The sequence below is a fragment of the Canis lupus genome, chromosome 19 (genome assembly GCF_003254725.2).
Source record: "Canis lupus dingo isolate Sandy chromosome 19, ASM325472v2, whole genome shotgun sequence".
Classification (NCBI taxonomy): domain Eukaryota; kingdom Metazoa; phylum Chordata; class Mammalia; order Carnivora; family Canidae; genus Canis; species Canis lupus.
In genome coordinates this window covers 39,337,696-39,358,831 of record NC_064261.1, presented here as the reverse complement: position 1 = coordinate 39,358,831, position 21,136 = coordinate 39,337,696, and the positions used below count along the sequence as shown (strand labels likewise).

The 21,136-nt window shown below is 36.0% G+C and overlaps 1 protein-coding gene across 18 annotated transcripts in view; it reads right to left on the bottom strand.

Annotated features, from left to right (window-relative positions):
* The window catches only part of R3HDM1 (R3H domain containing 1), a 196,520-nt gene that overhangs the window by 15,810 nt on the left and 159,574 nt on the right, over positions 1 to 21,136 (bottom strand). For all 18 annotated transcript variants that reach the window (XM_035702251.2, XM_025430361.3, XM_035702252.2 and 15 more), the window contains 2 exons: positions 2,858 to 2,961; positions 705 to 877 (listed from right to left, as the gene is read on the bottom strand). In XM_035702251.2, coding sequence (XP_035558144.1) covers positions 705 to 877; positions 2,858 to 2,961 — 277 coding nt within the window. The remainder of the gene's footprint in view (positions 1 to 704; positions 878 to 2,857; positions 2,962 to 21,136) is intronic.

The window sequence follows — 21,136 nt, the reverse complement described above, 5'->3', positions numbered from 1 at the left end:
TAAATAAATAAGGCCATTTGCCGAGTAAAATATTCCACGGTTTGTTTTTCCCCCCTTCCTATATTTTCTGTAAATTGATAGCTAGATTTAGTGGCTTGGTTAGATTTAGGCTCAGTGTTTTTGATAAAATACATTGTAAGTGATGCTGTGTACTTCCTTCTATACCACATTAGGAGGCAAATAATATTTAGTTGACCTTCTTTCAGAGATCTTATAATTGATCAGTTCCTTCAAGTGTTCTCTGCTTAATCTATTTTAAATTCCCCATAAATCTTTTTCTAATGTTCTTGACATGTACTGATGATTTTGATCCATTATTTTAGCGAGACTTCAAAATGGTGATTTTTAAATTAAACCATTGCTTTTACATTTATTAATTGTATTTCTTCTACAATAAAGAGTATTGTAATGTAACCTTCTGGCTACACTAATAGTTCATGTGGAAAATGTAGGAAAACTACTCAATTTTCTTTATCAAATTTTAGATCTAGTATATCTTGATTTTTTAAATTAAAAATATTTTGAATATGCAAAAATTGAAAAATAATATTTGCTACTGAAAGAAATAGCATGGACATAGAGAATCTTCAAACTTCTTTACTAATCTGAGATTTCAAATTCAAAGTCAAGCCTTGTAAGGTCCATCTTATTTGACTAAAATGTTGAAAAGTCTAAAAATTATAATAAACAAAGAAGCATCTTACCTGAACAATATTGTCTACATTGCTAAATTCCACACACTTCTGCCCTCTCTGGTGATCACAGTAATATTTGTTTTGTTTCCACTGCGGGGGTGAGTGGGCTCGAGATTGTGGATTGTTTGGTACATTGAGCTGCATCATCACCATTCCTCCACCAGGGGGCGGAGGTGGCACAGCTGAAAATCAGAGTTGGGACACTGCAGTCAGTATGCTTAACCAACTACGGGTATCTTTAAACAATAAGAAAATGGCAATAATTTCACATTTCCGAACAAAAACTTACTATCATATATGTGATCCAGATTTAAGCCCTAGAGCTTCATGTTACAAGTGTTGTGTGTTTAAAAAGGCATTAATTAAACTAGGACTCTCGGCTTAAACATCTTACTTATTCTAAAAATAACAGGTCCATAGTTACTCAGAAAAGTCCAATTACCTACTACATGACCTAGCAGAGAGTAGCATATTTGAGATATTATCTATAAAAGTGTTTGATTTTAAAAATAAATTAGTTTTAAAACTGGCATTAAGTATTCAGAAGAAAAAGTTTGGGATGTAGGAATCAGTGTAATTTTAATACTCTGAATGTCCTGTAACTCTGGGGAAATCATTTAACCTCTTTTATTACATGTTGTCATCTGAAAAAGGCAGCAAAGACCTCCTTGGCTAACTTTCAAAAGTTCTGGTGATCACATACATGTACAAACACTTTGTTAATTGTATACTAAAGATAAACAGACTATTCTGTCTCCTGTGTACTAGTCTGCAGTACTACTAGTATTAGGCAGGTTTGTTGCATGCCACTCATCCCTTCAGGGTAAGGTATGGTAGGATTCTTTGCACCACAGCCACCAAAATGGTAGTTTCCAGTTCCCTAGAAATACAGCCAGCCTGACCGGCTAGGCAAACCACAGAGGGCTGACTGCTTAGGTACATTTTAAAGCTCTCCTCAACCACAGCAGCCTGTGCTGGATGCACACCAAGAGTCATTTATTTGATAATCACTAATTGTTTCTCTCTTTCTCAGAGATTTACATATGTCAAGAAATCATTGTAATAAAATATGGTGTCATGATAAAGAATTGTGTAAGACACTACGGAAGCAGAAAAAAGAAGCAACAAACTGTGGCTTAAGGACTAGAGAAGCCTTTGTAGAAGAGGTGATTTTTGAGTCAAACGTTAAGGATGACCAGGATTTTGGCAAATAGAAGGTGGATGGGCATTCCAGGCAGAGGGAGGAACAGGAAGACAAGTATCTTTGGCATGAAAAAGCATGGTACTTTCTCAAAACACACAGGAAGACAAGTATCTTTGGCATGAAAAAGCATGGTACTTTCTTACATGGTTTGACCTGAACATATAAGTATAAATAGGAGGCTTACTTGCTAGGAGTTTGGATGGGAAATCCATGTACCTTTCCAATTCAGCGGAGTGACCTAAAGAGACTTTTGTTTCAGGAACGTACTACTTGAAGAGTGTGTGTGTGTGTGTGTGTGTGTGTGTGTGTGTGTTGGGGAGGAGGAAAGTTGGTTGTGGGGGAAATATGAAATCAGCAAGATACTTGCTGCAAATAAGATGTGAAAAGACTGACCAAGAATGGTGGCAGAGGGGAAGGAAAGAAGGCATGAGATTTGAGGGAATGGTGGCAGCATGAATGTAAAAGGAGAGAAGAGAGGTGATGACGACTTTGAAAACTGTTCTGGTCCCTAGAAAGGAGGTGAGGTGAGGGGCGCAGGAAGAGGGAGAAGTATTAAATCTAAAGTGCCTTTGACACAACCAGGTAGGGATGTCCAATAGGCAGTTCACTATGTAGCCTCTTGGGAGGTGCTGGCAAAAAGCAGTTGTTGGAATCTGGGAGGTGAGTGCCTCACCTAGGGAAAGCATGAAGATGAAGGAAATGATCCCAGAGAGAATCAGTATTTATGAGGTGGGGAAGGAAGGAGAGTCTGAGGAAGAGAAACAGGATAGCAGTGTGGCAGTAGTAAAGCAGAAAAGGAAGAAGTATTCAGCAACTGTCAGCTCTGAATTTGCAAGGCATCCTAAATATCTTGGGTATATCTCAGCACATAACAAGGTGAAAACTGTGTTCTAGAAATGCCTACAAATGACTGCTTTTTTTCTCAGTTATTATTATTTTTTCTCAGTTATATTCATACCTGCACATTGGTGGCTTTGAAGCTGCTGGGAATTGCATGGTGAAGTAGTTCGAGGAAACTGTACTTGTTCTGATCCTGGATGTTGCAAGTAACCTACTGATGAGCTATGGGGGAAAAAAATCAGACAAACATAAAAACATAGCAAAGGGAGATGGAGAAGACTGTAAAGATTCTTTGAAAGAACAATCGTACAAATTTATTTAAATGAAATTATTTTCCAGATTGAGTAGGAGTAAAAATAAAATCTAACTTTATTGTCCATAAGTTATAATTATTTTTTGGATAAAAGTCTCTTTATGTTTATGACAATAATACTAATTCAAACATTTTTTTTAATTAAAAAAATTTTTAAAGATGTTATTTATTTATTCATGAGAGACACACAGAGAGGGACAGAGACATAGGGAGATATAGGCTCACTGCCGGGAGCCTGATGCGGGACTTGATCCCAGAATCCCAGGATCATGACCTGAGCCGAAGGCAGACACTCAACCACTGAGCCGAGCCACCCAGGAGTCCCAATACTATTTTTTTTTTTTTTTAAAACCACGAAGAAACTACTCCTAATTTCATTGCCCTTACTCTTTTTTTTTTTTTTTTTTAAGATTTTTATTTATTCATGAGAAACAGAGAGAGAGGCAAAGACACAGGCAGAGGGAGAAGCAGGCTCCAAGTGGGACTTAATCCTGGGTCTGCAGGATGACGCCCTGGGGCAAAGGCGGTGCTAAACCGCAGAGCCCCCGCCCCTATTCTTTTTTAAAAAGATTTTATTGAGAGCAAGAGAGAGAGAGAGCACAAGCTGAGGGGCAGAGGGAAAGGAGAAACAGACTCCTTGCCCCGCAGGGAGCCTGATTGCATGACTCAATCCTTAAACCCCGGGATCATGACCTGACACCAAAGCAGACAAACTGAGCCACCCAAGCACCCTCATTGCTCTTACTCTTGTACAACTTATTCTAAATATGACTTTTTAATTATTCAAAGTTACTTAAAAAGGAAGAAAATAACTAACTTTACAAAGTGAAAGGGCAATTTATTTGGATCTCACTGAGCTTTATTTTCGAAAAGAGAATATGCAATTTGACGAGATTCAGAAAAATGTTTTGTTGCTTAAAATATGTACTAAGAATAAAGGAAACAGTAAAACATAATTCTAACATATTCTAACATAAAAACTGACAAAATTAAAGGCTGTTAGTATAAAACTATTGTTTTTTTCCTATATTTTTCAAGTTCATCTTTGAGATTCAAGCTAATATGAGATCTGTCACAATAGATCTTTAAAGTTTTCTGTTTAGCAAATTCTTTGAGGAAAATAGTTTTAGAGTCAGAAGGCAGCATGAGTTTACAAAACTCAATTTATTTGTAGTATGTCTTTGAACGTCAGCCCTCTCATCAATAATTATGTGATTAATACTTACCTTACCAAACTACGAGGAAAGATTTGGCCATGTAATTCAAAATACAAATAGTCAAATGCACATCTTCATTAGTGATCAAAGGACCAAATTAAAATGTGATATGTCTCTATTTATTAAATATGAAAACAAGAAAAACAAGTCAGTACCTACAAGGATTGTAAAGCAAAGGAAGATTTTTGTTAAAATGTACTAAGACTTTTTAAAACAAGACATATTTTTTATTCTGTTAATTCTCCTCTAAGGATTCTATGCCAAGAAATTGAGATTGCTCACTAAAATAAAGTGAAAAAGATGAATACGACCTGTACGTTCTTTTTTCTAGATTATTTGAGAGAGAGAAAGAGAGAGAGAGAGAAGGAGGATGTGAGCAGGGATAGAACAGAAGGGGAGGGAAAGGGACAAGCAGATTCTGTGCAGAGTGCAGAGCCTAATGTGGGGCTCTATCCCATGATCCCAAGATCGTGACCTGAGCCAAATCAATTGTCAAGACTCACTGGATTGAGCTACCCAGGCATCTGACCTATATGTTCTTTCAAATTTTATGGAAAGAAAAAAAAGAGAGAAATACGAATGTCACAACAGTCAACTTAGGGGTGTGGGAATATAGCTGATTCTTGACAATTTATACTATTTGGTATTTTCCAAAAAGGCACGTATACATTTTGTAAGTATAAAAAACAAACACTAAAAATATCTAATGAAAACCGACTGGGAAGTTTGACTTTTAAATGCTGTTTTAGGGATTTAATTTCAGTGAATGATCTGAATCTCCTTCAGAATTCCTCAGCAGATGTCAGAGCACAGCCATCTGGAAACAGTTCTACTGATCCTCTGCAACATAAACCTTCAATTCATTTGAGGGTCAGCTGCTGAGCCAAGTATGCTGTCTCCAGAAGAAAATATAGCTTTCCGCCTTATAACCTTTTTGCAAATCAAGGTGATTTCTAGCTTATGTATTTTTGTGATGACAGGTACCTATGTAGGACAAAATAAATGAAACTCTCAACTAATTAGAATTTGACCAAACTATATGCTTAATTAATAAAAATAAATATCAAATAATTTTCACTGCACAGTATTTTAGGTTTTCCCTTAAATGCAAATGGCCAATTTTTCTTAGCTTTCTGGTTAAATGTTCATGTTTATACAAATACTCACTTATAGCTTACCTATTCCCAAATGTAAACTATTTCTAAAAACTCAATAGACTAAAAAATAGAGAAAAGAAAACATTTAAAAGACAAAACAAAGATAGGATAAGGCCACCTGAGATAAAATTGTTGCTTTCATTAAGCACTGAATTTAGTTTTGTGTTTCTTGGCAGCTAAGACAAAATGGTGAACCCGAAGGGTTATAAAACTCTGCCAGGATGATAAAAGAAGCAAGCATGTAAGCCTCTGCCAGATGCTGAATTCCAGACATATCATAATATATTCCATGATGAATTTAAAGCATGTAGTTAACTATAAAAGAATCTAGTCTTTTTAGTTCATATTTTACTAGGAAACTGAAGGACTGGGGTGGAAAACTGGCCTTAAGATAGGGTCATTTCCCATTAAATAAATAGACAGGCAGCAAAGGTACCTCCAGTAAGGGCTAACGTTTTCCTTAAAAATGAACTTTGAATTTTTCAAGTACTAGTATGAGAGCCAAAGTCCACTATAGTATTTCAGATAAAAGATGCCTTTGGGGTAAGCACTATAGAGGCAGCTATCATCAAACACAATCAACCATAAATGTATCTCTAGTGCTTTTGGGAGAATGATTTTGAGAAGGACCATATCCTGACCAATCTGCTAGGATAAACTCATTATCATTAAGCCCCAGCTGCATTACTGGACCTGTTGGATACATCACTTTAGTAGCTCACTGAAGTAGTAGAAAACATCTGCCAAACAATGATTTTAGCTTTATTATAGTTGATCCTGAGCTGCTCCTTCTGGCAATAATTTAGCTACTTATTACATCTGCTCTTAGAGTGATAACATAATATTGCCATCAACACTGAAGACGATACTTATACACCTATGGGATAAGCTAAGGAACACGGATACTGTTCCTCATAAAGCTTCATCTAATCTTTTAAAAATATAATTTCAAAAGATGAGATGCCAGAATTGTATAATTTCATATTATTTATTTATTTTTTATTTTAAAAAAGATTTTATTTATTTATTCATGAGAGACACAGAGAGAGAGGGAGAAGCAGAGACACAGGCAGAGGGAGAAGCTGGCTCCATGCAGGGAGCCCGACGTGGGACTCGATCCCAGGCCTCCAGATCACACCCTGGCTGAAGGCGGCGCTAAACCACTGAGCCACCCGGGCTGCCCTAATTTCGTATTTTTTAAAACAATATTTCACTTTTTAGAAATTGACTTCTAGCACGACAGCATTTCTGTTAACTGCTCCCTAGTGGAAGTAGTCAAACTATGAGCAGTAAAGAAACATCTTAAGAACATCTATCAAGATTTGGCAAGAAAGGTGAGTCTGGTATTTGAACCAAGATTGCTCCACCTTCCCACCCAACATGACCACTCTTGCCGCAGCTCCTGAAGTGGTGATTCCATGCCAGGATGGTAAACTGAGGACCCTAGGTTGTGGTCCCCTCACTCTCCACCAAATATTCAGCTCATAGGGGAGATAGGAAGTTATTCTGAGAGAAGCTCACCACTGTCTACATCTCTAGTTCCAGAGCTCTCACTCAGAGACTGTTCTGAGGAGTAAACTCCATAAAACCAATAGTACCTAATTTCACCCCAAAGAGAACTATCTTCAATTGCAACAGAGAGGTAAGAAGTTTGAGCCTACATATGCTGTCAAGAATGGCAGAGGTTGTGGTAAAGACAACTGGGAGACAATTCAAGATTCAGGCTAAACTGTAGGCCTGCTAGTTTGCAAGAGGATATCAGGTGAAAAAACAGCTGGAAGGAGTCTTCTTGAGGTTAGAATAAAAATCAAACACTGATCCCAAAAACTTTACCTTCAAAGGAGTCAAGTTTTGACTGGGTTACTTTGTAGAGCAATTTATGTACAAAGGCATTTTTAAAAACAATACAGCAACCAACTGGCAGAATTTAAGAGTTGGCTGTTTTAAGGAAGAGAGGAACAGAGTCCTACTAAAAACCACTGTCATCCTAGGACGACTGTGAGACTACCCAAAGCTTTTCTTGCTTGAGGAATAATATCAGAGGCTGAACTCTGGGGGTGGTAGAGTGTAAAGAGACTTCACTAAAATGATCCAGTAAGTCACTAAACAAAGTAAGCAAGCAGGGGTCATGGTGGCTCAGTTGATTAAATATCTGACTCTTGATTTCAGCTCAGGTCTTGACCTCCGCTTGGGAGTTCAAGATCTGTGGGGTTCCATGCTTGGCATAGAACCTACTTAAAAAAAAAAAAAAAAAAAAAAAAAGACAAAAAAATAAAATTAAGCCTCCAAAGTTGTCATAATTTGTCATCTAAAATGTCTAATTTAAAAAGAGATACAGGGAAAAAATATAGAGCATAAAAAGGAACAGAAAAGTATGACCTATACATTAGATAAAAGCAGGGAATATGCAGTTTCTATGAAAAAGAACAGATTTTTCACATTCATCAGAAAAAGACTATTAAGTAATCATTATAAACAAGTTCACAGAACCAAAGGAAACCATGATTAAGGAAGAAAAAATGGTGACAATATCACATTAACTAATATCACATTAGAGAATATTAATAAAGAGAATATTAATAAAGACACAGAAATTGTAAGAACCAAAAGGATATTATGGCATTGAAAAATAGAGAAAATAAAAAATTCACTAGCAGAGCTCAATAGTAGGTGTGAACTGGCAGCAGAAAGAATAAGTGAACTTGCAGACAGAAATAGATCATGCAAGCTGAAGAACCTAGAGAAGAAAGAACAGAGAAAAAAAAGAGCCTCAAAGAAATGTGGGACATTATTAAGCACACCAAGACATGTATACTGGGATTATTAGAGAGGAGAGAAAGAGAGAAAAAAAAAAAAGTACAAGAAATAATGGCTGGAAACACTGCAAATTTATTGAAAAACAATGACTTACTCATCAGGAACCTAAATTAACTCTAAACAGGATAAACACAATAAGATCCAAAGAGACATTATAGTAAAAATGCTAAAAATCAAAGACAAATGGCAAGGAAAAAAATGACTAGTTACTGATAATGGAACCCCATTAAGATTAATAGCTGACTTTTCAGCAGATGTGAGGGAGGCCAGAAGGTAGTAGGATAACACATTCAGAGTAGTCAAAGATAAAAAAAATGTCAACCAAAATTCCTATATCCAACAAAGCTATTTTTACAAAAATGTAGACAAAATAAAAATTCGCACAAGTGAGTAACAACTGAGAGAATTTGTTGATGTCAGACGTATCTTACAGTAAATACTAATTAGAATATACATAAAATGATGGAGTGCCTGGGTCGCTCAGTTGGTTAAGCATCTGCCATCGGCTCACGTCATAATCCCAGGGATTTGGGATTGAGCCCCACACTGGGTTCCCTGCTTGCTGGGGAGCCTGCTTCTCCCTCTCCCTCTGCCTGCTCCTCCCTTTGTTGTGCTCTCTCTCAAATAAATAAAGTCTTAAAAAAAAAAAGAGTATACATAAAATGATAAAGCGTACCAGTATCATGGACTGAATGTATTCTCCTCCCCACATTCATATGCTGAAGCCCTAACTTCAGCGTGATGTACTGGGAGGTGGGGCCTTTGAGAAGTAATTAGGGCTAGATGAAGTCATGTGGGTGGGCCCTGGTCCAATGGGGTTAGTATTCTTTAGAGAAGAGACATTAGAGCTTCTTCTCACTCCTGCTTTCACATACTGAGGAAAGGCTATGTGACCACACAGCAAGAAGAAGGTAGCTGCCTACAGCCTAAAGGGGAGAGTCCTTGCCAGACACCAATCCTGTTGCTACTTTAATCAATCTTGAATTTAGAGTCTCCAGAACAGTGAGAAAATAAATTTCTGTGTTTAAGCTAAGTAGTCTATGGTATTTTGTTACGGCAGCCTATGAGGATGGATACAACCAGTACAGGAAATTATGTGATTGTACAAGATAGTAGAAATGCATATTTTACTTCCTTTCTTTTAATGGATTTAAAAAGCAACTGTATAAAAGAGTATGTATAGAATGTAACGTTGGGCCCATAGCATATAGAAATGTAACACATTTGTCAACAATAGCATAAGGGAAGTAGGTGGGAGCAAAGCTACAATGGGATGAGGAAATGTCTATAGATGGTATGGTAATAATTATAACAGGTACTTTTTTCTGTGTATGATGCTAGTATAAATAAGTTGATTTGGATACGTTAAGACTTACATGATAAATCTTAGAAAAGTCACTGAAAAATACTAAAAAAAAGTAATGAAATCATTAAAGAATTAAGATGTTACAATAGGAAATATTCACTAAATGCAAAAGAAAGCAGGAAAAGTAGAAATGGAGAAAAAACACATAAGAAAGAAAAAAAAGCAAAATGGTAGACATAAGCCAACTACATCAATAATGTTAAATCAGAGTGGATTAAACAATTAAAAAGCAAAGACTGTCATAAGAATAAAAAAAGGATTATACACTGTCTATAGGACACACACAGGAATAAAAAGATGGAAAAATATATCATGCAAACAGTGACCACAAGAAAGTTGGATTATATATTAATATCAGATAAGATAGACTTTAAAACAAAACATGTTCTGAAAGATAAATCATTTCATAATGAAAAAAGCATAATTCAGGACAATATAACAATTATAAATATACAATGTATCTTCACCTGTTACTGTGGATTCTCTGTTTCTCCCCTCATTTCTGTCAGTGTTTGCTTCATGTATTTTGGTGCTCCTTTATTAGGGGCTGATGATATGTTTACAAGACCATAAAGTAATCATTATAAACAAGTTCACAGAACCAAAGGAAACCATAATTAAGGAAGAAAAAAAAAATCCACAGGTAACATACTTAAGGTGAAAGACTGGGTGCGCTCCTGCTAAAATCATAAACAAGTCTGCTCTCACTACTGTATTGAACATTGTACTGAGGTTCTAGACAGAGAAATTAGGCTAGAAAAAAAAAGGTATCCAGATTGAAAAGGAAGAAGCAAAACTATTATCTTCACAGATGACATGATCTTATATATGGAAAGTCCCAAAAAATCCACTAAAGAAGTATTGTAACTAGCAAATCAGTTCAACAAGATTGTACGATACAATATCAATACAATACAAAATACAAATACATGCAACATACAGTATATACAAAAATAAATTGTATTTATATACAGTTCCATTGTGTGATCAAAATAAAATTAAAGCAATTCTACTATAGTATCATCAAAAAGAATGAAATGTTTAGATATAAATTTAAGAAAAGAAAAAACAAACTCTGAAAACTCAGGAACATTGTTGAAAAAAATAAAAGATCTAAGTAATTGGAAAACATCCCATGTTCATGGAATAGAAGACTTAAGATGCTGATACTCCAAATTAATCTACAGATTCATTGCAATTCCCATCAGAATCCCAGCTGACTTCTTTGTGGAAACTGATAAGCTGATATAAAATTCATATAAAATTGCAAAGGACCCAGGATAGCCAAAACAATCTGGATAATGATCAAAGTTGGGAGGACTCACATATCCCAGTTTTGAACTTTATCAATACAGTGTGGCACTGGCACAGGATAGACATAGTAAAAGAATAACATTCAGAAATAAACCTAGGGGATCCCTGGGTGGCTCAGCAATTTAGTGCCTGCTTTCAGCCCAGGGTGTGATCCTGGAGACCCGGGATTGAGTCCCATGTCAGGCTCCCTGCATAGAGCCTGCTTCTCCTTCTGCCTGTGTATCTGCCTCTCTCTCTGTCTACCATGAATAAATAAATAAATCTTAAAAAAAAAAAAAGAAATAAACCTAGACATCTACAATCATCTGATTGTTTTTTAAAAGATTTTATTTATTTATTCATGAGACACAGAGAGAGAGAGAGAGAGAGAGGCAGAGACACAGGCAGAGGGAGAAGAGGCTCCCAGCATACTGGGAGCCCGATGTGGGACTCAACCCGGGGTCTCCAGGATCAGGCCCTGGGCTGAAGGTGGTGCTAAATAGCTGAGCCACCCGGGCTGCCCAACCATCTTTTTAAAAAAGATTTTATTTATTTACTTGAGAGAAAAGATTAAAAAAAAAATCTTTACTTATGCATGAGAGATAGAGAGAGAGAGGCAGAGACAGGCAGAGGGAGAAGCAGGTCCCATGCAGGGAGCCCGATGTGGGGTGGGACTCGATCCCAGGACTCAAGGATCACGCCCTGAGCGAAAGGCAGATGCCCAACTGCTGAGCCACCCAGGTGTCCCGAGAAGAGTCTTTTCAACAAATTGTGCTGGGGCAACTAGACAGCCATGTGCAAAAGACTGTAGTTAGGTGTAGTCTCATACCATATAAAAAAATTTAAAAATGGATCAAAGATTTAAATGTCAGAGCTAAAACTATAAAATTTTTAGAATATATAGATGTGAATCTTTGTGATCCTGGAGTTGGTAATTAATTATTTGATATGACACCAGAAGCATGAGCAACAAAAAATAGATAAACTGAACTTCATCAAAGTTTTTTTTTTTTTTAAAGATTTTATTTATTTATTCATGATAATCACAGAGAGAGAGAGAGAGAGAGAGGCAGAGACACAGGCAGAGGGAGAAGCAGGCTCCATGCACCGGGAGCCCGATGTGGGATTCGATCCCGGGTCTCCAGGATCGCGCCCTGGGCCAAAGGCAGGCGCCAAACCGCTGCGCCACCCAGGGATCCCAACTTCATCAAAGTTAAATACTTTTGTTTTTTTTTTTTTTTTAAAGATTTTATTTATTTATTTATTTATTTTTATTTTTTTTTTTAATTTTATTTATTTATGGTAGTCACAGAGAGAGAGAGAGAGAGGCAGAGACACAGGCAGAGGGAGAAGCAGGCTCCATGCACCAGGAGCCCGACGTGGGATTCGATCCCGGGTCTCCAGGATCGCGCCCTGGGCCAAAGGCAGGCGCCAAACCGCTGCGCCACCCAGGGATCCCAACTTCATCAAAGTTAAATACTTTTGTACTTGAAAGGACTGCATCAATAAAGTGAAAAGACAATCCATAAAGTGGAAGAAAATATCTGCAAGTCATACATCTCCTAAGGGACTTTTATCAGAAAACAGGAAGAACTCTTTCAACTCAATAATAAAAATACACATAACCCAATTATATTGGGCAAAGGATCTGAATAGTCATTTTCCAAGGAAAATATACAAATGACTAATTAGCACATGAAAAGATATTCAATATCTTAGTCATCAGGGAAATCAAAATAAAAAATCACGAGACATTACTAGAATGGCTATAATAAACAAGTCAAATAATCAACAAGTGTTGGCAAGAATGTGGAGAAATTAAATCACTCAAGCATTGCTTATGGGAATTTAAAGTGGTGTGGCTGCTTTGGAAAAGTCTGGCAGTTCCTCAAATGATTAAACAGAGTCACCATGTGATTCAGTGATTCCACGCCTCAGTAGAGACCCGAGAAAAATGTAAATATATGCCCACACAAAAGCTTACAAACTAATGTTTATAGCAGTACTGTGTGGAACCAACCCAAATGTCCTTTAATTGACAAATGTATAAGCTTGATATAGTAGATCCATACAATGGAATATGAATATTATTCATCTATAAATATTATTCATCCATCTTATTGTATGGGTATAGGAGATCCATACAATGGAATATGAATATATTCATCCAGTGAACTGCTGATATATGCTAACATAGGAAGACTTAAAAACATTATGCTGAGTGAAAGCTTGTCACAGAAGACTACCTATAATTCTCTCCATATGAAATGTCCATAACAGAGAAACCTATAGACAGAAAGGAGATCAGTGGCTGGGAAATGATGATGGTAGTGGAATCAGCGGGTAACAGCTAAAGGGTATAGTTTCTTTCCTTTTGATTTTCAGCAGTATATTCACATTAAAACATTTAATTGTGGTGAAATACACATAGCTTACAATTTACCATTTTAACTATGTCAATGTAGATCAGTGTCATTAAGTATATTCACATTACTGTACAATCATTACCACCATCCATCTCCGGAAGTCTTTTCATCTTGCCAAACTGAAACTGTATGCAGTAAATTCCAGCTCTCCACTCCTTTGCTCAGCCCGTGGCAACCACCATTCTACTTGGTATCTATGAATATGACTATTCTAGGTACCTCATATAAGTGGAATCACACAATGCTTGTCTTTTTTAACTGGCTTATTTCGTATAGCATACTGTCTTTTGTTTGTTTGTTTGTTTGTTTGTTTTAGCATATTATCTTTAAGATTCATCCATGATGCAGCATGTCTGAATTTCCTTCCTTTTAAGGGTGAATAATATTCCATAGTACGTGTACTCTACATTTTGTTTACTCATTGATCTGCTGATGGACACTTGCTTTTTTCCCCCACCTCAGGGTTTCTTTCTGAAGAGATGAAATGTTCTAAAATTGACTGTGGTGACGGCTACATATCTGTGAATATGCTAAAAACTATACTTTGAGTAGATGAATTGTATAGTAGGAGATTTTTTTATGTCAGTAACACTGCTGCAAACAAGAAAAATAAGGAAATGGCAGAATGGACAAAAATGGTGTATATATACATAAAAGGTATTCACAAAGAAGTTCTATCATGTGAAGTTGCCCACAAAAAGGTTGATGACTTAAGAATACAGCATGGGAAATTCTCAACAAAAGTGTTATTGCCATCATCTTTTCTTTATGGTTCTGCAAATATTATGTTTACTGTTTCAAACTTGATAGTTAAGAAAGCTTCCTGAACTTATAACACTATTTAGTATGCATGGCCGTGTTCCCTGAAGATATAATCAACATAATCTACTTGTGGACTATAATAGTCTGGGTAAGACATATTTAATTCTTCTGAATTAAAAAGACTAAAGCAGTTAACACAGAAGAAACACTTTAAAACCCACCGGTTCCAATGTCTGATTTACCAGTGCCAATTAAGCAAATTTCCTTAGGATTTTTTTTTTTAAAGTAGGCTTAATGCCCAACACAAGGTTTGAACTCATGACCCCGAGATTAAGACTTGTGCACTCTAATGACTGAGCCAGGCAGATGCACTCCTATAAATTTAAAGCAAACTTAATAATCAGCCTAGCAGAGAAACAGGAAATTCATAGTTTAAAATATGGTACCTGGGTGGCACAGTTGGTTTTGGTTCAGGTAGTGATCGCAAGGGTCCTGGGTCTGAGCAGGTGTCAGGCTCCGTGCTTATTGGGGAGTCTGATGGATGGAATTTCTCTCTTCCTTTCTCTGCACCTCCCACTCATGCTCTCTCTCTTTCTCTAAAAATATATAAATGGGATGCCTGGGTGGCTCAGCGGTTGAGCCTCTGCCTGTTTTCTGCATAAAGACTTTATATCTATTTTGTTGGAGTTACTTTCAGGCAACTACTTTTTAAAAAGCCTTTAAAAACTAAATTAAAAAAAAATCACTTACTCATTTTCAGGGCACCTGGGTGGCTCAGTTGGTGAAGTATCTGCCTTTGGCTTAGGTTATGATCTCTGGGTCCTGGTCCTACCTACCTCCTACTATGCTCTCTAATAAATAAATATCTTCAAAAAGGTTCTTTAATAGGTTTCAAAATCAATTATTGTGAGTCTACTTTTATGCCACTGTTAAATGCTCTGTGGTATTTATTTTTCCTTAAAAATATTTATTTATTTATTTATGAATACTTGATTTTAAAGATTTGTTAGTTTTGCATCTTTTCTCTTCATTTTATTTTTATATTTTCTGTTAAAGATTTATTTATTTGAAAGAGAGAAAGAGAAAAAAATGGGGGTGGGGAGGGGCAAAGGGAGAGAAAGAATTTCCAGCAGACAATCTGCTGAGTGCAGAGCCCATGTGGTGCTTGATCTCACAACCCTGAGATTATGACCTGAGCTGAAATTAAGAGCTGGACACTCCACTGAGTGTTGGTTATTTTACTTTATTTTATTATTTTATTTTATTTTATTATTTTGAGTGTTGGTTTTATTTTATTTTTTTTTTGAGTGTTGGTTTTAAATAAAACTAGTCTTTGCTCAAACTTTTAGAAAAGGAGATCAAGATAAATTTTTTTTTACAGCCCTATGGAGGTATAACTGGTAGAAAATTCACTGCACACAATGTGTATTATCTGATGAGTTCTGACATATGTATATACCGTGAAACCATCATTAGCTCCCAAAATTGGCTTATTTCCCATTGTAGTATCTCCTTCCTTTCTCCCCCAACTCCCCCTTACCATACCCTGACCAAATACTGATTTGCTTTCTGTCACCAGAGAGATTAGGCTGCATTTTCTAGAGTTTTCTATAAAAGGAATCATATGGTATATACCTTTGCCTAATTTTTCTTCACTCAGGATAATTACGAGATTCATCCATTTTGTTGTATATATCAATAGTTCATTCTTTTTACTAAGTAATATGCCATTAATGAATATAATGCAAATTGTTTATCCATTCAGTTGTTGCTGAATATTTGGGTTGGTTCCAGTTTTTGTTTCCCTTGGTTAAATACCTAGAAGTGGAATAGTTGGATCACATCGCAGGTGCAAGCTTTGTAAACAAATTGTTTCCCAAGGTGTGTTTTCATTTTAACTGAGGTTTGAGAATTGTTGATACATTCTCTACAGGTCGTTTCTAAGATATTTGATTTTTGAGCCAGTATACTACTTGAATTTTAATTTTTATTCTTTGGTACAGGGCCAATTTCCACCAGATATAGTCTTCTTTCTGTTTGAAAGACTTCCTGTCATATTCCTTGCAGTGCAGGTCAGCTGGTGATTAATTCTGTTTTTGTACATTTGAAATAGTCTTTGTTTCTGAACATTATGTTTACTGGTACAAAATTCTAGATTTTTTCTTTCATTACTTCAAATAAAGATGTCGTGGCACTGTCTTCCAGCTTGTTTCTAGCAAGAAGCATGCTGCCATTCTTACCTTTGTTCTTCTATATGTACTATCTTTCTTCCTTCCTCCGGCTACTTTTATGATTTTCTCTTTATTACTTTTCTAGAAGTTTTTTTTCTTCATGCTTCTTTTGCTTGGAGATTGTTGAATTTTTGAAACTGTGGGTTTATTATTTTTATCAAATTAAAAAAACTTTATCCATTATTTACTCAAAAAATTTTTTTTGTTCTCTCCTTTTCTCTTTTGAGGATGCCAATTACACATATATTAGGTCCCCTGAAGCGGACTGACGTGCTCTTCATTTTTAACTCTTGTCTTTTTTTTTTTCTCTGAATTTTATATTGACATTGTTTCATAATCAGTTTCAATTAACTGATTTTTCTCCTCATTATTGCCTTAGTTCCCTATTTCTTTTCATATATGGTAACTTTTGATTGCATGACAGGCACTGTAAATTTAACCTTGTTAACTGCTGGATATTCTTTTATTTTTTAGCAATATTTTTGAGCTTTGTCTTGGGTCACAGTTATCTAGAAACAACTAATCCTTTTGAGTCCTTTTCTTTAGGCATGACCAGAGCAGCCTTTAATCTAGGGCTAATGTTCCCCCACTACTGAGATAATGTCCTTTCAGGTCCTCGGCTTGATGCTTCATATATTATGAGATTTTGACAGTCTGGCTGCTAGGAATATAAACTATTCTAGTCCTTTGTGAGTTCCAAGGATTGTCCAGCCTTTGCTGGCCTCGTATGGTTTTTGCACATACAAGCACCAGGCAGAAATCAACCAGACTCACTCAAAATGGTCCCTCTGTAGATCTCCACAGCTTCTTCTTGGTAGCCTCTTCTCTTCAGCACTCTGTCCTGTAAATTCCAGCCACCTTGGCTTCCTTGCACTCCTAACCTCATCTCCTTAATTTAGAGGGAGGCTCTGCTTGGGGCCCTCTCCCTGAATGGTGGCTTGGAAACTTTCTCTAGGCAGCAAGCTGGGGCATTGATGATACTCATTTTATTTTCTTCTCACAGGGTTTACTGTCCTTCACTGTCTTAAGAAAGCTTGTTTCATAAATTTTTCTGGTTTATAAGTTAAGGTAGGAGAATAAATCCAGTCCCTAATACCCAATCTTGGCTAGAAATGGAAGACAAAGAGGATGCAGGTTTTTCAGATCCTTTTATCAACTTGCCTCATATTGTTCCCAATACCAGTAAGTAAAATACAAAGTCAGCACACTCCAAAGCCACAGGAATTATTCACAAAATAAAGTACATGGGATATGCCATAGGGGCGCTTTCAAGACAAACCTCTTTTGTCTCCTAAACACTTAGCATATCTCAGGGGATGCATGTTATCTAGGTTACCTATGGCCTGGAGAAATACCAAATAAAATGGAAAGCCATTCAAAATCTTGGGCTATGCAGAATGTCACTGTGGATATTTAGAAAAAATTTTGGAAAAGCTTAAAATGTACATAGTGAAAAAAGTAGTGAAAATCTAATGATTCAAAAAGTAGGCAGAGAAAATTAAGAGATTTACTTTTCCCCTAATGTCTAAAAAATATACCTTTTAATCTGAATTTTTCCTTTATGTGTTCTTTCCTTTCTATCTTTCAAAAAAGTAGTATCTATTTTTGAATAAATACTCTGGACCCTTTATACACAGACTTTATGAACTGTCTAAACTTATTATTTCCTTCTCAGAGTTTTCTCATCTACATATATGGTCTGGAAGGTTGCAAATGATCTCGTCTTGTTATATCCATTGTCTTTGCCCTTTTAATAAAGGTTTTCATGCTCCCCAGCAACACCTGACTGTTAATCTTTGAAATCTCCTTGTATGTTGGCTTCTCTTTCCTTCTTTTCCTCTGTGATAAGCCTTCATTTCAGACCATTTCCTGCTGGTCTTTTTTGCAATGAATCATCTAATACAGGTACTGGAAAAGTATGGCCACCAGGCCAGTTATGACCTAATGTCTGCTTCTGAATAGCCCATAAGCCAAGAATGTCTTTTTTTTCCCCCCAAGAATGGTTTTTATTGATAAACATTTGCAATCAATTTGATGATAAAGAACACGTACTTTAGCCCCAATGAGATGAAATGTTATCTCCCTATCTAAAGTAATTCTATTCTTCTCTGTTTATTAGGACTGTATTAAAAAAAACTGTGCTCTATTATTGAATTTTGTCAAAAAAGTTCCTTTGGAAATTTATTTATTTATTTAAAAGATTTACTTATTTATTTGAAGGGGTTGTGTGTGCATGATAACATGTGAACACACAAGCAGGGGAAGGGAGACAAGCAGACTCCCTGCTAAGTGGGGAGCCTGATGTGGGGCTTGATCCTAGGACCTTGAAATCATGACCAGAGCTGAAATCAAGAGTCGAATGCTCAAGCTACTGAGCCACCCAGGTACTGCTGGAAATTTATTTTCTCTTTTATTACATAAACACCTAAAACAGTACCCACAATTTTGTATTTCTGTGTTTAAAACCTAGGGTATTTTCTTTCTGGCCTGTTATAGAAAAGTCTGTTTGCCCTAGATCTAGTAGGTATTTTTAAGTAAATGATATCCAAATAATAATCACACTCATCTCCAATCTTGGCATTCTATTGTTGCTAGTGAAACATTTTCCATCAGGATATTTGAAATTTTTCTTTAACACTCACAATATCACCACATATTTATATCTTCTTTCAAAGGGCCTCCTAAATGTGTCCCCTTCCTATTGCCACCACCACAGGCAAGGATTCTGCTACTTGATCTTGTGGTTTCTGCTCAATTAAAATGTATCTTGATGACTGTTACTGACCTAATTAAAAAACACAAAACCAGACACTTTATCACATCAATTTCATACTTCAGAAACCACAGTTATTTGCTATTATTAAAAGTCTAAAACACAAATTCCTTAGCCTGACCTCTTACAAGTTGGTTTCCCTCCATTATAACCTGAAAGGACAAATTCAACTACTCTGTAGAAAGACATTCAAAACTAACACTTAATGAAAAAAGCAAGCTGTAGAATAAAACATTTATATAAATAATTCCATATATGCAAAAAAATTCACAGTTGACAACAAAAACACTCCTAATCTCTTTACCTCAAAAACAAAAACAGTGATGCTCTTTCCAAACTGCAAGTGTTTCACCTATCTACTTAAAAGCAGTAAAAGGGGATCCCTGGGTGGCCCAGCGGTTTAGCGCCTGCCTTTGGCCCAGGGTGTGATCCTGGAGTCCCGGGATCGAGTCCCATGTGAGGTTCCCTGCATGGAGCCTGCTTCTCCCTCTGCCTGTGTCTCTGCCTCTCTCTCTCTCTGTGTCCCTGATGAATAAATAAATAAAATCTTAAAAAAAAAAAAAAAAAAAGCAGTAAAAGTATTAGAAAAGTACATCCAAGGTCTAAACTGGGATTATTTTGGTGAATAGTAACTGCTTTGCACCAAGGGCCATGGGCCAGGCAGAAGTTTAGAATTGTACTCCATGTATTTTTATATGGTTTAATCTTTAAACCAGAGCTGATGAATAACACAATTAAAAACACAGAAAATACAATGTTTAAAATATTTAATTCCTAACAAAGTTTACATATTATGTATACACTGAGAAATGACTTGAGAAGTGCACTAAAATTTAACAGTAATTATTTCTGGTGAGACTTAGAGTTGATTTGCTTTTTCATGTTCATTTATATTTTTAATTGTTAATATTTTCAGATTTTCTACAATGACAATGTATCATATGTATAATGAGAGATAGAGAAAAGACTGTTTTAAAGACAAAACATAGATTGAGGGAGAGCCACAAGTATGACCATATTTGTATTACTTATGTATAGAATAAGGGATTTTTGCATGAAAGGTCACTGCTCATCCCACGTAATTCTTTATGTACCTATTATATACTATTATTTTAATGTAAAATATTACTACTATCAGTCATTTTGGTGAATTCACAAAAAATGAAATAGCTATAGCATCTTCTTCCCTTCCTATTCAGTATCGTTTTTGTCAATAAAACTTAATTTACTAATGAATTTGCTGATAAATTCATGCCTATAAAAATAATAAGCTTTTATACTCAGTGAAGAGGAAATGAATGTTATGGAAAGGCAATGTTTTTAGCTCCAAATGTCATTTCCTTATTACATTTTATTTCTCTAGGCTAGGTGTTAACTTCCTTATTAGTAACAACAAAAGCAAAACTTCCCTGAAAGATATGGATCAGATTGACACTTTGTTATTGACAATCATTTCAAAGGATGGCTGAGGCAAATGAAAAAATTAAAATGCAAAATCAGAAGTTTAGGAGAAATAAAATGAATGCAAGACAGATTCCAGAAGTAGGACAAAGGGGATACCGCAGGAATAGTAGGATATAGAAATGGGGAAAAACATACTGTGGGGAGGAAAAAAGGAAAAAGACTTAAAAGGTTTTCTTTTTCATCATTTCATAAAGATACTGTGAAGCATTTTTTAGCAAGTTCTGAAAGATAGAGGTTACAGTCTCTTCAAGTTTCTCTCTCTGTAGGTTAGCCCTTTGAGATGACAGATAAAAAACAAAGGTATGTATTTTCCTTTTGAGTTTCAAGATAAAAATGAGAAATGAAAGGTAAAACAGGAGGAAAAAACCCCTACCAAAATGAGGGTATTTTGAAGATTTATCCAACTAGCTTGCCACTTTTGAAGACACTGCAGGAATGGAATTCATTTTCTCTCCATGCCAAAGATTGAGAGAAATCTCACAATTAGTTGTAAAACTAGTTTTTCTGACCACTATATGGCTTGCTGAAAGTGACAAGACACGTAACATGTATCAGGCTATGGCAAATCCTCAGAGTAT